Source organism: Pelophylax lessonae (genome assembly GCF_965119305.1).
Source record: "Pelophylax lessonae genome assembly, chromosome: 2".
Lineage (NCBI taxonomy): Eukaryota > Metazoa > Chordata > Amphibia > Anura > Ranidae > Pelophylax > Pelophylax lessonae.
Window position 1 is genome coordinate 311588914 of NC_138769.1, and position 14399 is coordinate 311603312.

A 14399-nucleotide genomic window follows, 5' to 3' on the forward strand; every position below is an offset into this window, starting at 1 on the left:
AATTCAAAGACACCCTGAAAATCAAAGTGGAAAAATGATGCAGCAGGCTAGTCCATTTTGCTGAAATTTCATTACAGTAACTCAAAATGGTTCTCAGTAGTTTATATGGCCCCCACGTGCTTGTATGCATATCTGACAACATCGGGGTGTGCTCCTTTTGAGATGACGGATGGTGTCTCCGGGATATTTCCTCCCAGATCTGGACCAGGGCATCACTGAGCTCCTGAACAGACAGAGGTGCAACCTGGTGGCGTCAGATGGACCAAAATATAATGTCCCAGAGGTGTTCTATTGGATTTAGCTCAGGCGAGCGTGGGGGCCATTCAATGGCATCAATTCCTTCATCCTCCAGAAACTAGCTACATACTTTTGCCACATAAGGCCAGTTATTGTTGTGCATCAGGAGGAAACCAGGACCCACTGCACCAGCATAGGGTCTGACAAAGGGTCCAAGGATTTCATCCTTATACCTACTGGCAGTCAGGGTGCCATTGTCCAGCCTGTAGAGGTCTGTGGGTCCCTTCATAGATATGCCTCCCCAGACCATCACTGACCCACCACCAAACCAGTCATGTTGAACGATGTTACAGGCAGCATGACATTCTCCACAGCTTCTCTAGATTATTTTACATCTGTCATGTACTCAGGGTGAACCTGCTCTCATCTGCAAAAAGCACAGATTTCCAGTGGCAGCCCTTCCAATTCTGGTGTTTAATGGCAAATTACAATTGAGCTCCATGGTGCCGGGCAGTGAGCACAGGGCCCACTAGAGGACAGCAGGCCCTCAGGCCACTCTCATGAAGTCTGTTGTGATTGTTTAGTCAGAGACATTCATACTAGAAGAGGAGGTAATTTTGTAGGGCTCTGGCAGTGCTCATCCTGTTCCTCCTTGCTCAAAAGAGCAGATACCAGTCCTGCTGATGGGTTAAGGGCCTTCTGCTGCTCTGGCCAGCTCTCTTAGAGTAACTGCCTGTCTCCTTGAATCTCATCCATGCTTCTGTGGCTGTGCTGGGAGACACAGATAACCTTCTGGCAATGGCACAAAATTGATACGCCACCCTGGAGGAGTTGGACTGCCTGTGCAACCTCTATAGGGTCCAGGTATCCCCTCATGCTACCAGTAGTGACACTGACCCTAGCCAAATTCAAAACTAGTTAAAAAAAAAAAAAAAAAAAATGAAAAAATAAGTAGGGAAAACAAATGTCTGTGGCCTCCACCTGTAAAACCATTGCTGTTTAGGAGGTTGTCTCATTGTTGCCCATCTAGTGCACATGTGGGTTTTATTTTTTCCATTAACACCAAAGCAGGGTTTTTTTTTTCCACTAACACCAAAGCAGCTGAAACAGATTAACAAGCCCCTCTGCTACTTAACTGACCAGATCAATATCCCAGAAATTTAACTGACTTGACTCTATACTCTGACTAAAAAGTGTTCCTTTAATTTTTTTGAGCAATGTATTGTTTTAGGTATACTTACGCACAGTTTCTGAAGGAACTCGGCAGGTAGGTTGTTCCAAACATCCTGGAGAACTAATTATAGATCTTCTGTAGATGTAGACTGCCTCAAATCCTTCTGACTCTTCATGTAATCCAAGACTGACTCAATGTTGAGATCAGGGCTCTTTGGGGCCAAACCATCACTTCCACAATTCCTTGTTCTTTACGCTGAAGATGGTTCTTAATGGCATTGGCTGTATGTTTGGGGTCGTTGTCCTGTTGCAAAATAAATTTGGGACCAAGCAAACGCGTCCTGATGTTATGGCATTAGGTATAAGTATCTGCCTTTATTTCTTAGCATTGGGGACACCTCTGATCCTGACCAAATCTCCAACTCAATTTGCAGGAATGCAGCCCCAAATTTGCAAGGAATGTCCACCATGCTACACTGTTACCTGCAGACAGTCATTATTGTATCACTCTCCAGCCCCTCGGTAAACAAACTACCTCCTGCTGTAGCCAAATATTCAAAAATGTAGCTCATCAGTTCAAAGCACCTGCTGCCATTTCTCTGCACCCCAGTTCCTATGTTTTCATGCATAGTTGAGTCACTTTACCTTGTTTCCATGTCTGAGATATGGCTTTTTGGCCACAATTCTTCATGAAGGCCACTTCTGGCCAGACAGTAGATGGGTGTACCTGGGTCCCACTGGTTTCTGCCAGTTCTGTGCTAATGGTACTGCTGGACATCTTCCGATACATCGTCCTTTCAAAAGGGAAGTAAGCAGCAATCATCTGTTGCATTGTTTCCTTGGCTGATCGCTGTGTTCACGATCCTCAATGGTGTCCTCAATACTGAGAAATAGATACTTTTTCATCATGCCTTACCATCAGGGAGGCATGTGAGTGGCCCCAAATTCATTCTCCAGCAGGACAACGACCCCAAACATACAGCGAATATCATTAGGAACTTTCTTCAGCATAAAGAACAACAAGGAGTCCTGGAAGTGATAGTCTGACCCCCCCACAGAGCCCTGATCTCTTCAATTTCATGTCTGTCTGGGATTACACGAAGAGATAAAAGGATCTGAAGCAGCCCACATCTACAGAGGATCTGTGATTAGTTCTCCAAGATGTATGGAACCTACCTGCCGAGTTTCTTAAACTGTGTTCAAGTACACCTAGAAGAATATATGTAGGTTTGAGGCCAAAGCATATTCACAGGGAGTTAAATGTCCACATCATTGTGATTACCCGGAAGCACAAGTGATTGCCATCTTATGCACTGGATTTGTTTTATGCCGAATTGAATTTGGAACCATGTAAGTGCAATCATTTACAAAAAAAGCAGCTCGTAAGAGGTTTTACACTATTGGATTTTTCTTTTAATGGGTTACATACTACCGGAAATGACAGCTTGAGGCTAGTAAAGTGTTACCATGTCCGTGGATGGTTTTAAACGGCCCCTACTGTTTTCTATCATGAAATAGTAGTGGATGAGACACAATAGTTTGCTGTGACCTCCCGTGATGGGTCTACACCCTCTGGTAAGAGTATATCTTGTATGTGGTGGCGGTGAATTCACTAAGTCGGGGGGGCCCCATCTGAATTTGGAACACAGGATTTTTTTTTTCATTTATATTACAACTTTTGGACTTTTTCACTTGTGTTATGAATTTGACACTTGGACTCGCTGTTTATTATTTTTTACTTTAATTTTGTATTTAGCGCAACACTCTTTTGGGAACAAGAGTCTTATATTGTGAAAAATATCTCACATGAGTGATGAAACTTTTTTTTGAATTATACCACTAGCGTAGTATTCATTTGTTGTCAAAGTGTGTGTATTCACATCAAATATTGATTTGATTTTATATTTTTCTTTTCGCTCACTTTACATTTTGTAAATTGATTAAAAAAAAAAAAAAAAAAATATATATATATATATATATATATATATATAAACGCATTCTTACTTTACAGCATTTCTTCACACTTGCCTAAAACTTTTGCACTGTACTGTATACAGTAGATATATGCCCATGGGTGCCTTTTTATCTGGCATCCTCAAGGAATCTTTTGTTAGTAAGAGCAGAAGAAAGCTTGCCATATAAAGTAGAATAAGTATTTGCAGTACTAATTGAATTAAAGGTTTAAAGTGTTAACCAAAAAAAAAATTTGGATCCTGTTCCCTTAACCACTTGCCGACCGCCGCAAGTAGATATACTGCGGTGGTCAGCCCCGGCCAGGCAAAGTGACGTGTATATATACGTCACTAGCCCGCCCCGGCTCGTTCACTATGGAGTCCATGCGTGTGACCGGCGGACCCGATGTCCGCCAGTCACACTGCGATCGTCGGTAGAGCGGGAGAAAGGCAGGCGGCTAATGTAAACAAGCCGCCTGTCATTCTCCCCTGTGTAAAAATGGAGATCAGACGGTTCTACTATGTAGGACCGTTGATCTCTGTTTTTACAGTAGTAGCCACAGCCAATCACAGTTAGAAGCACGCCCCTAGGACACACTTAACCCCTTCCTCTCCAATACAGTTAACCCCTTCCCTGCCAGTGTAATTTTTACAGTAACAGTGCATATGTATAGCACTGATTACTGTAGTAATGTAACTGGTAACCCCAAAAATGTCAAAAATGTCGGTCTAGGGTCCGATCTGTCCGCCGCAATGTCGCAGTCCCGCAAAAAAAATCGCAGATCGCCGCCATTACTCGTTAAAAAAAAAAAAAAAAAAAAAAACACCAAAAATGACAAAAATCTTTCCCTTTGTTGGTAAACGCGATAACTTTTGCGCAACCAATCAAAATACGCTTTTTTTTTTTTTTTAAACCAAACATATGTAGCATAAAACAAATTGGCTGAAAATTTTAAAAAATTTTGATTTTTACATATTTTTTTGGGGGAATTTCATATAAAAAATGTGAAAAATATTGTTATTTTTGCAAAATTCACGCTCTTTTTTTGTTTATAGCGCATGATCAAAAAATCGCACAGGTGATCAAATACCACCAAAAGAAAGCTTTGTGGGAAAAAAAGGACGTCAAATTTGTTTAGGTACAGCGTCGCACGACCGCGCAATTGTCCGTTAAAGTCACGCAGTAAAAAATCGCAAAAAACCCCCTGGTCACGAAGGGGGTAAAATCTTCCGGGGCTTAAGTGGTTAAAGCATGTTACATAGCACAGTGTGTGTGCTGTGTCATTTGGCCCCCTGTATCACCTGAAATGCCTGGCTATGCCCTCCCTCCTGTAAACAGACCACAGTTTATCATGGCTGCTGAGCCCTGACACCGTGGTCAGTTTACATGCCTCCATCATCTGCTGCTATCTGCAGCTCTCCGGTGTCGCCTTCTGTCCTTCCCCCACCTCCCTGCCTGTCAGCTCTGTCCACTCCGCAATCTTCCCCCTCCTGCTTTCACAATACAACAACCTTGCAACTATCCCCTCTGCTATGTTAAATAATGTCCCCAGTGCATTTTGTTTTTTAAAAAAAAATTCTGCTGTGTACCTGATTTCAGAGTGCCGATCGGCGCTTACTTGACCGGCCGCCTTGCTCCTCCTGGCTGACGTCAGCGGGTGTTCTCAGCCCTTCCTGCTTTGCTGTCAGCTCGAGAGAGGCGGCCGGTCATGTGAACGCCGATCGGCACTCTGGAATCAGGTACACAGTAGAATTTTTTTTAAAAAAAACAAAATGCACTGGGGACATTATTTAACATAGCGGAGGGGATTTTTGCAAGGTTGTTGCATGGCTTAACAACCACTTTATTAGTGAGAATATTGGTTGTTTATTGTATATACAGGTGGTCCATTGGCAATATACCAGTATTCTCCTCCTGGCTATGTTATAGCAGCCCAGTGCTTCTCTTGTCTCAATTCCAGTGCAGAATGCTAAAAATCTGATCTTCCAATGTTGTTCCTGCTGTCTTGCATTGCTGGGGAGGAGGGTTAGATTAGAGCCCAGTCCGCTGTTCTTCAAGCTTCCTACTTCTCCAGCATCATCAGTGTTTAGCTTTGACCATGAATGCTAATGCTGATAAAACCCTTGCAGCAAGCCATTGGGTATCTGCAATTTGCACTCAGCAATCCATTGACCTGGCAAGTTTATTCTGGACTAAATAATATAAAATTGTAATCATAAGACCTTTGTGGAATGTAATTATTATTTTTTTTTTTTTTCAATCGGCCTAAAAGTGAGGTATGGAGACGGGGATTCTCTTTTTCCAAAGATTTCAAGGATTAGCTCTTCCAGGGCCACCATTATAACTGTCTTGCTAAAACTTACTGTAATGAGCCTTTTTTAGGTTTTAGGAAGATGGTCAAATTTTACTTTTACAGAAAACTGTTTAAGTACAGCATCAGTTTGCATTGTTTAATATGCATTTGTTTCTTTGTTTTAGTTGAACCAACTGTAAGTATAACTAAAGGACCGGATTCTTTAATGGATGGTGCAAATGAAACTGTAGCAGCAATCTGTACAGCTGCTACAGGAAAACCTGCTGCAGAGGTGAGCTGGGAAGAGGCTCTTGGGAAAGCAGAGGTGAATTCTACAACCTTTGCAAACAAAACTGTCACAGTCATAAGCCAATACAAGCTGGTCCCAACACGATTTGCAAGAAGAAGAAACATAACTTGTGTTGTAAAGCATCCGGCTTTGGAGAACGATATTAGGTATCCTTTTACATTGGATATAAAATGTGAGTAAAGTAAAATGCTTCATGTAGCCTAGAGAAGTCATTTCAATGGTGATCCTGCATTTATGACATGTTTGAAAAGGGTTTATACATACAATTTGGAACCTGTATTTGGTAAATCGCAAAATGCACCTCGAAGGCCTCATGCACACTGAGCGTTTTTACAGCAGCTGTTTCTGGCTTCAGGCATTTTTTTTTCTGTAGCCAGTAAACTCCCCAACATGTCCATGCACACACAGGCTGTTATCAGTGTTTTTTGGCAGGGGTGTTTTCTGGCTGGAAAAAACCCTAGAACTAGTTGGAGTTTTTCAAGCTGGAAAATCGCTCTAACTTTAATAAAAGCTTAAAAACACTGAAAAACGCTGCTGTTCAGCATTTATTTTAGAGCCATAAGCTTTTGTGGTAGTTTAGTTTTGCTAAAAAGAAAACACTACAGCTGAAAAAACGCTGCAAAACGCTACTGCTAAAATGTTGCAAAACTCATTCTACAGCCTAAGCTTTCTACAGATAACGCTACTGGCATTTTGATAACCTCCAGTGTGCATGAGGCCTAATAATTATTGGTTAAAATGTAGCTGCTAACCATTCTTTGCAGCACACTGACTAGATGCCCTGATTTGTCCAGACACCGCACCCTCTCTGGTGCTGTTTGTTGAATAAGCCCGTATATCTGTAATCCTAGCATATTTGATAATCCTGCATACAGGGTATAGATATCTTACTATATAAAGGCAGATTTTAGAACTTCTCAGAGAAATGTAACATCTGTTGCACCTCTCCGGAGTCTTTATTTGTAGTGAGAATGAAGCAGTGAGAATTCTGTTGAACGTAATTTTTTAGGGCTCTTTCACACCATACTGTACTTAAAAATACACTGAAAATTTATGCATTTTGTGTGCCTGTTGCATTGCATTTATATACAATAATGTGTTCTGTGTGAACAAGGCACATAGAAAACTGGTGCAGTGGCCTGCATTTATCCAGTGCAGAAAAATGGAGGCCACCAGACATGGTGTTAGGTCTCATTCACATCAGCAGCTTTGCTAAAACTAGTACTGCGTGCTGTACTTTATTTTTTTTAACCACACACCATCGTGGTGGTATAAACTGGCCAGAAAGAAGACAAGGCATTTTTGCCTTGCCTTGCGATTGGACTGTGCTGGAATAGCTGCTCAACACAGCTCCTATCGCACCTGGTGTAAATGGGCCCTTAATGAGCCTTCAATAAGTTGCAGCTTCACTGCAATCTGTTTTGCACATTAAGGCTCCTTTCACACTTGCGGACCGTTCAGATCTGCCTGTCAGTTTTTCAGGCGGATCTAAACGGATGCCCCATGCATCTCTATGGGGCATCGGATGTCAGCAGAGGCGTGTCCGCTGACATCCGATCTGATCCTGTCCGTCAAATCCGGACGGATGGAAACCCTATTATCCATCCATCCGTCTGGCGGATCGGATGGGATTCGATGAGAACGGACAGGCGGTCCGTTCGCATCCGATTCCCCCATAGAGAAGAGCGGGGACCTGACAGCTCTGTCTCTGCACACAGCGCGGAGACACAGCTACCATCTGCCTGCTCAGCGGGGGATCGGCGGATTGATCCCCTGCTGAGAAAAACAGAGTCCGCCGACGGAGCGGCAAGTGTGAAAGGGGCCTTAAAGCCGACTTTTCACTCAGCATGGTTTTATCTATTTTTATTGTGGCCCTACTCCCCTTGCTAAACTTAAAAAAAACACCTGTGGATGGAAAAGAAAGTTTGATAGGCTTACCTTACCCACCGTTTTTGATGCAAGGGATGACAACATCATGCAGCTGCCGAGGTTCAGGTAGAATGTAGAGTCAAATCTCATCAGAAGAGGATGCAGCGTGGTGCAAGATCATCTTCCTGTGAGATTTGGGCTACTCAGCCTTCCTAGGTGCAAAGTTTGTTTTTTAAGGGGTGATTTACTAAGGAAATTTTTTTTTTAAATGGTTAATAAACACCATATAGTTCTTGCAGTTAAATTCCATAAAGTGTCTCTGCTGTGCCATTGCTCTACTGTGCAAGTTCTGACTTTACAGATCATTGAGCATAAGTATAGCATAGTCATTCTCCAACTAAGCCCAAAGTTCAATAGTGGCACCACTCTTTTTTTTGTTTTTTTTGTTTTTTTCATGATGTGTATTGCATTCTGGTTGTGCCATCTCCTGCAAACCTAGAATTGGGACATCTGGGGCTTGGCAGAGGTACTCTACAGTTACTAATTAGGAACTGCAGCTATTGGATGGTGCCTGCTAACTAGGGTTGCCATCTCACCCCTTTAAACCAGGACACACATTAATTACACAGGGTCTGTGGCTGATGAAGGTGGTAATTATACCCAGTGCCTTACATTATGTGCAATATATTCGCCTCAGAACCTGTGTAATTATGTGTCCTGGTTTAAAGGGATGAGGCGGCAACTCTACTGCTAACAACTTAAAGGCCGTTTTCATGTCTTTTCTTTTTTCTAGATACAGGTTGGCATTTACTATGATTTTGCTTAAAATGCTCAGTCATGCAGGGGAATTTAGAAACAGACTGAGCTCCTACGTAATTGGATGTTTTAAGCACAGATAATCAATCCCTTAGAGCCATGTTGCACAAGTGATCGTGTGGTAGTGATTTAAAGCAGCTACAGATATGCTCCCCCTTGGGCCTCATTCATAAACTCATATGCGTTAATGCAAAGCATTTTTATGCATGAAATGAATTAAATAGCACGGCACCATGGTTCATGCATTATCCTATGTTTCATTAACGTGCCAGAAATTGTGCATTTTACCACATCCTATCACAGTGTGAAAATATGTAATGGCCAATGTTTTGCTTGGAAAAATAGATTTCAGTGAATGAAAGGTCCTTGTTATAGTGATTCAAGGGATTTGCAACTTGGTCACTCCTTGAAGCTAATATTTTAGCTAGCTACAGCAGCTACAAATTACAGGTACAAATAAGCAGAAAGATCTGTAGCTGCTACAGAGTTAAGCCCCGTACACACGTACCGATTGTTGGCCGTGAATTTTCGGCCGCCGCCCGATCGGCCGATTATCGGCTTGTTAGTATGATGATTCCTACAACCGACTGCGACTTTTCAGCCGAACAAAATCTGGTGTGCATGCTATAAAATTTTTGTTGGCCGTCAGCAGAACGGCCGATTGTTCGTCAGTCAGTACAGATTTCGGCCGACAAAAATCAGTTGAGCAAGACTGGGCATGCTCAGAGAATAAAAAACACACGAAAAGTAAACCAGAACATGACATCACTTCTGCAGTTGGTTGTTGTTGGCCGACAAAATTTGTGTGCAGTCTAGAGCACATTTCAAACAACACTGACAAAAGACGGCCGATCGGTCGGCCAACAATCGGTGCCTGTGTACGGGGCATTACTGGTGTGACATGGCCTCTAGTTTTAGGAGCGCTTCCAGTGTGTATTTTCTTTGACTTATCTGGTCTGTGCTGATTTTCTTTTTGGAATGTCACAAATTCATAAATTAACATAATATAAGCACCATGTTTTACTAAGAATATAACTTTATTTTAGCTTTATGTTCTACTAACTGAAATGCTGGCCCAGATATCAGTAATAATCTTTTAAATGCCCCCTCTCCCCCAATCTAAGCTCTTTGTGGTAAAGTGCTGTTCGCTCTCGACTTTTGAAATCCTAGATAATTCTTGTGTTGATAAAGGTTGCATGCTATCCTTTAAATGCTGGAGTTCTGAGTGGGCTGCCCAGCACCCTCTGAAACCAGAGTAGATGTCATTTTAGCTATGGTTTTGTTACTCAGTCTTCACTGCCTTTCCTCTTGAGTTCTGCGTCTCAAACTTTTTGTAGGTCTTATTTATGTTGGAGGATATTGTTTAACACCCTGTTAAAAAAAAAAAAATTCACTTGTAATTTTGCACTCAGATATTAAAATCTGCATTTTTTGCTAGGAATTGCTTTTAAACCCTTAAAAAAAATGCATTTTCTGAAAGCAAAGACCATGGAGAAAAAAAATAGTGGTAGTTTTATGTTGCACAATGTTTGTGCAGGTTTTTATCAAGTGCATATTTTCAGGAACAAAATACACTAAAATGAATTTTAGGGCAAACAAACGCAATATATTATCCATTTTTTTGGTAAAATGTAAAAGATGAAGTTGTACCATGTAAATGGATATCAGACACCTCAAGACCTAAATTGGACATACAGCCATGAAATCACAATAAACTATAGTATCCAACATTTTCCATAGGCAATCATTTCAAAGCATTTACATGTTATCAGTGTAAAGTTAAAATGGTTGTGAACTCTTACATATTTCCAGTGAAGGAACTATCCTCAGGTAATACAAATAATAAAACCAATCCTCCTACATAAGTTGTACCTGTCTATCTACAGTCTTCTCTTCTCTACATCCATCAGTTCATGCATCCAGATTCAGAAAAAAGGGGGTGGAAAAGTGTGAAGTTCGCTCTGCAGAGCTCAGTAAGAAGAGCTTTGAGAGTTGATTGAAGGGGAGAGGCACAACCCTCTTCACAGCTCACATGAACAGAGCTGGATCTGTAACTGCTGGATATTCCTCCTCTGTCACCAATTTTCTCTTGGTGTCAGGAAAGCTTGTTAGAAGTGATTCATGCTGATCGCAGAGAAAGGAAGCAGCAGACACTTGGTGCTATTAATTGAGACAAGCACACACTATTGAGGGCTATGCTTTGTTCATATCTGAGGTTTATAAACACTTTAACCTTGAATGATGGCCCTAAGGCTAAGTTCACATGTAGGTGTTTTTGGGGAGTTTATCAGCTCCTAGGATCAGCTCAAAAAAACGCCCAACAAGACAAATCCTATTGATTTCAATGGCCCCTGTTCACATCTGAGCGTTTTGACGTTTTTAAGCAAAACGCCCAACGCTCAAAAAAGTACATGAGCTTCTTTTTGGGCAGATTACAGGCGTTTTTTTGTTTTTTTTGCCATTGGTCACTAGTCAACCTAAAAACGCCCAAAAAACGCCTGTAATTAGCAACGCCAAGATGTGAACGTAGCCTAAAATTATTGCTCACTGCAACATTTGTGGCAATTCTTCACAAGTGGGGCAGTTTACGTTTCAAAAACACACCTTCAGAGCTACATAAAATTGATCAGGTTGCTATAGGGGGGATAGAAAAGGCTAGAACGTTTCTCATGTTTATTATCTTGCCTGTGTCCACATTTAATAAAACAAAAAGATGTCTGCACCTGGTAGATACATTGAATAGTATTCTAGGCAGCCAGCCCCAACGGGTCTAATCATACACCCATAAATGAACAAAAAAACAAAAGCATGCAGCGCCACAAAATGAAAGCAATAAAATATAACAAAGTTCATAGATGTGAATCAAAGAACTGTAAAAGGACAAATACCCCACACCGATTCCGTCCATTTGACTGTGATTCTGGAGTACCGCTTCATCTGGATTATCCACTACACTTCTGGTCCATCAGCGTTGCGGTTATGACCTGCTCTATTTATATGCCCTATTGACCTCTCTTTAATTTGAGGGTCTATACGATCTGGTAAGCAGGATTCACTCTTCCATCACTATGGTGACGTGTTTCCAGATCATGGGAGACTGTGTGGGGGACTTTTGATTCCCATCTATGAACTTTGTTATATTTTATTGGTGTAATTTTTTTTAGCGCTGCATCCTTTTGTTTTACTGTGTCCACATTTGAAAGATTTCCCCACAATTTATGCTCAGATGATCGCTGACACCTTGATCAGAAAATAAGGGAAAACCTTCTAATTTTAAAGAGACCCGTTCAGGTTTCAAAACCGCACTCCCCAGTGATAGAGGAGCTGTTTTGCTTGCCTTTCTGGCAGCCTGAATATCCCACCTTTTAAATAATTCTGAGAATGTTGGATGACTGTGTCCCCCATCATTCTCTGTAGTTGCATCCCTAGACTCCCCTATGTCACTGCTCAGTCCTGCAGTAAGTATGGTTAGAACAATGTTTCTCAACTCCGGTCCTCAGGGCACACTAACAGGCCAGATTATGAATATTACCTTGGGAAGATGCAGACTAGAATACTGCAATCACTGAACAGCAATGATATCACCTGTGATGTACCGTATATACTTGAGTATAAGCCAACCCGAGTATAAGCCGAGGCCCCTACTTTTACCACAAAAAGATGGGAAATGTGGGAAAAATGATTGACTCGAGTATAAGCCTAGGGTGAGAATGCAGGGTGGTGGGCATGGTACAGGAGAATGCAGTGTGGCTGGCATGGTACAGGAGAATGCAGGGTGGCAAGCATGGTACAGGAGAATGCAGGGTGGCAAGCATGGTACAGGAGAATGCAGTGTGGCTGGCATGTACAGGACAATTCAGGGTGGCAGGCATAGTACAGGAGAATTCAGGGTGGCAGGCATGGTACAGGAGAATTCACTGTGGCAGGCATGGTACAGGAGAATTCAGGGTGACAAGCATGGTACAGGAGAATTCAGTGCGGCTGGCATGGTACAGGAGAATGCAGTGTGGTTGGCATGGTACAGGAGAATTCACTGTGGCAAGCATGGTACAGGAGAATTCAGTGTGACTGGCATGGTACAGGAGAATGCAGTGTGGCTGGCATATACAGGACAATTCAGGGTGGCAGGCATAGTACAGGACAATTCAGGGTGGCAGGCATAGTACAGGAGAATTCAGGGTGGCAGGCATGGTACAGGAGAATTCACTGTGGCAGGCATGGTACAGGAGAATTCAGGGTGGCAAGCATGGTACAGGAGAATTCAGTGCGGCTGGCATGGTACAGGAGAATGCAGTGTGGCTGGCATGGTACAGGAGAATTCACTGTGGCAAGCATGGTACAGGAGAATGCAGGGTGGCAAGCATGGTACAGGAGAATGCAGTGTGGCTGGCATGTACAGGACAATTCAGGGTGGCAGGCATAGTACAGGAGAATTCAGGGTGGCAGGCATGGTACAGGAGAATTCACTGTGGCAGGCATGGTACAGGAGAATTCAGGGTGGCAAGCATGGTACAGGAGAATTCAGTGCGGCTGGCATGGTACAGGAGAATGCAGTGTGGCTGGCATGGTACAGGAGAATTCAGTGTGACTGGCATGGTACAGGAGAATGCAGTGTCCCTGGCATGTACAGGAGAATGCAGTGTGGCTGGCATGTACAGGAGAATTCAGGGTGGCAAGCATGGTACAAGAGGTTGCGGGCATACTAGTGCGGCTGTCTCACTTACCTGTTCCAGAGGCGCCTTCATTTTAAAAATGGCGCCGCCCGGCCCCGACACGTCATTGCGCACGCGCCACCGCCGCTCGGGACAGCTGGTATACGTTCGGCTATTTCCGGCCTGTCCCGAGCGGTGGCGGCGCATGCGTGGTGACATGTTTACGCCGGGCGGCGCCATTTTTAAATCTTAAACACGTTGGAGCGGCCGGGAACTTTTTTTTTTTTTTTTTTTACTCAAATATAAGCCGAGGGAGACGTTTTCAGCACAAAAAAATGTGCTGACAAACTCGGCTTATACTCGAGTATATACGGTATTTCAGTTTTCTTGCAAACCTGGCCTGTTAATGTGCCCTGAGGACCGGAGTTGAGAAACACTGCGTTAGAGGATGGAACAAAAGCACTCAACAGTGGGACAAAGGCACCTGACTCTCCCAAGGTGTGCTTTTACACTTGGAGGGGAATTTATCAAAATTGAAGCGGCAAGAATCTGGAGAAGCTGTGCATGCCAACCAGTTAAGAGTCTATTTTAATTTTCAAAGTTTAACTGAACAAGCTGAAGTTAGAAACTGATTGCAAGGCATAGCCGCTCCAGATTCTGTCTGCTCCGGTTTTGATAAATTCCCCCCAGAGTTCTTTGATTTTCTAAAGTTCACAGGCATCATTTTAAACATTCAGTTCCAGGCTTCCAAAGTGATGCACTTCTGTATGGTTACATCATGCTGCTTCCTCCTATCCTGCAGCAGAATGTCTATCTGCTACCAGAATATTTTGATAGGGAAGTCTAAACTTTCCAGTCTGTGCTATCAAGCGTTATCTGATAAATGAACAGCAGTTGTTGAGAGTACCTTCTTTATTTAGATAAAATATTACGTAAGGCTTTTGTGGAGACCAGAAAGTACGTAAATGGAAAGGTCTGTATACAGGCTCTAAATTTATACATTCCTGCAAAGCATGACACATCTGTCCTAGTCATATTGCCTTAATTCTAGCTGTGCAGATGCTATAGACCAGGGATATGCAAACTGTGGCAAAAC

The 14399-nt window shown here is 42.6% G+C and overlaps 1 protein-coding gene across 1 annotated transcript in view; it reads left to right on the forward strand.

The window, feature by feature from the left end:
* The window catches only part of NECTIN3 (nectin cell adhesion molecule 3), a gene marked incomplete at its 5' end in the record, with an annotated part of 151338 nt that overhangs the window by 91698 nt on the left and 45241 nt on the right, over positions 1-14399 (forward strand). The window contains one exon of the mRNA XM_082246146.1: positions 5842-6138. Coding sequence (XP_082102272.1) covers positions 5842-6138 — 297 coding nt within the window. The remainder of the gene's footprint in view (positions 1-5841; positions 6139-14399) is intronic.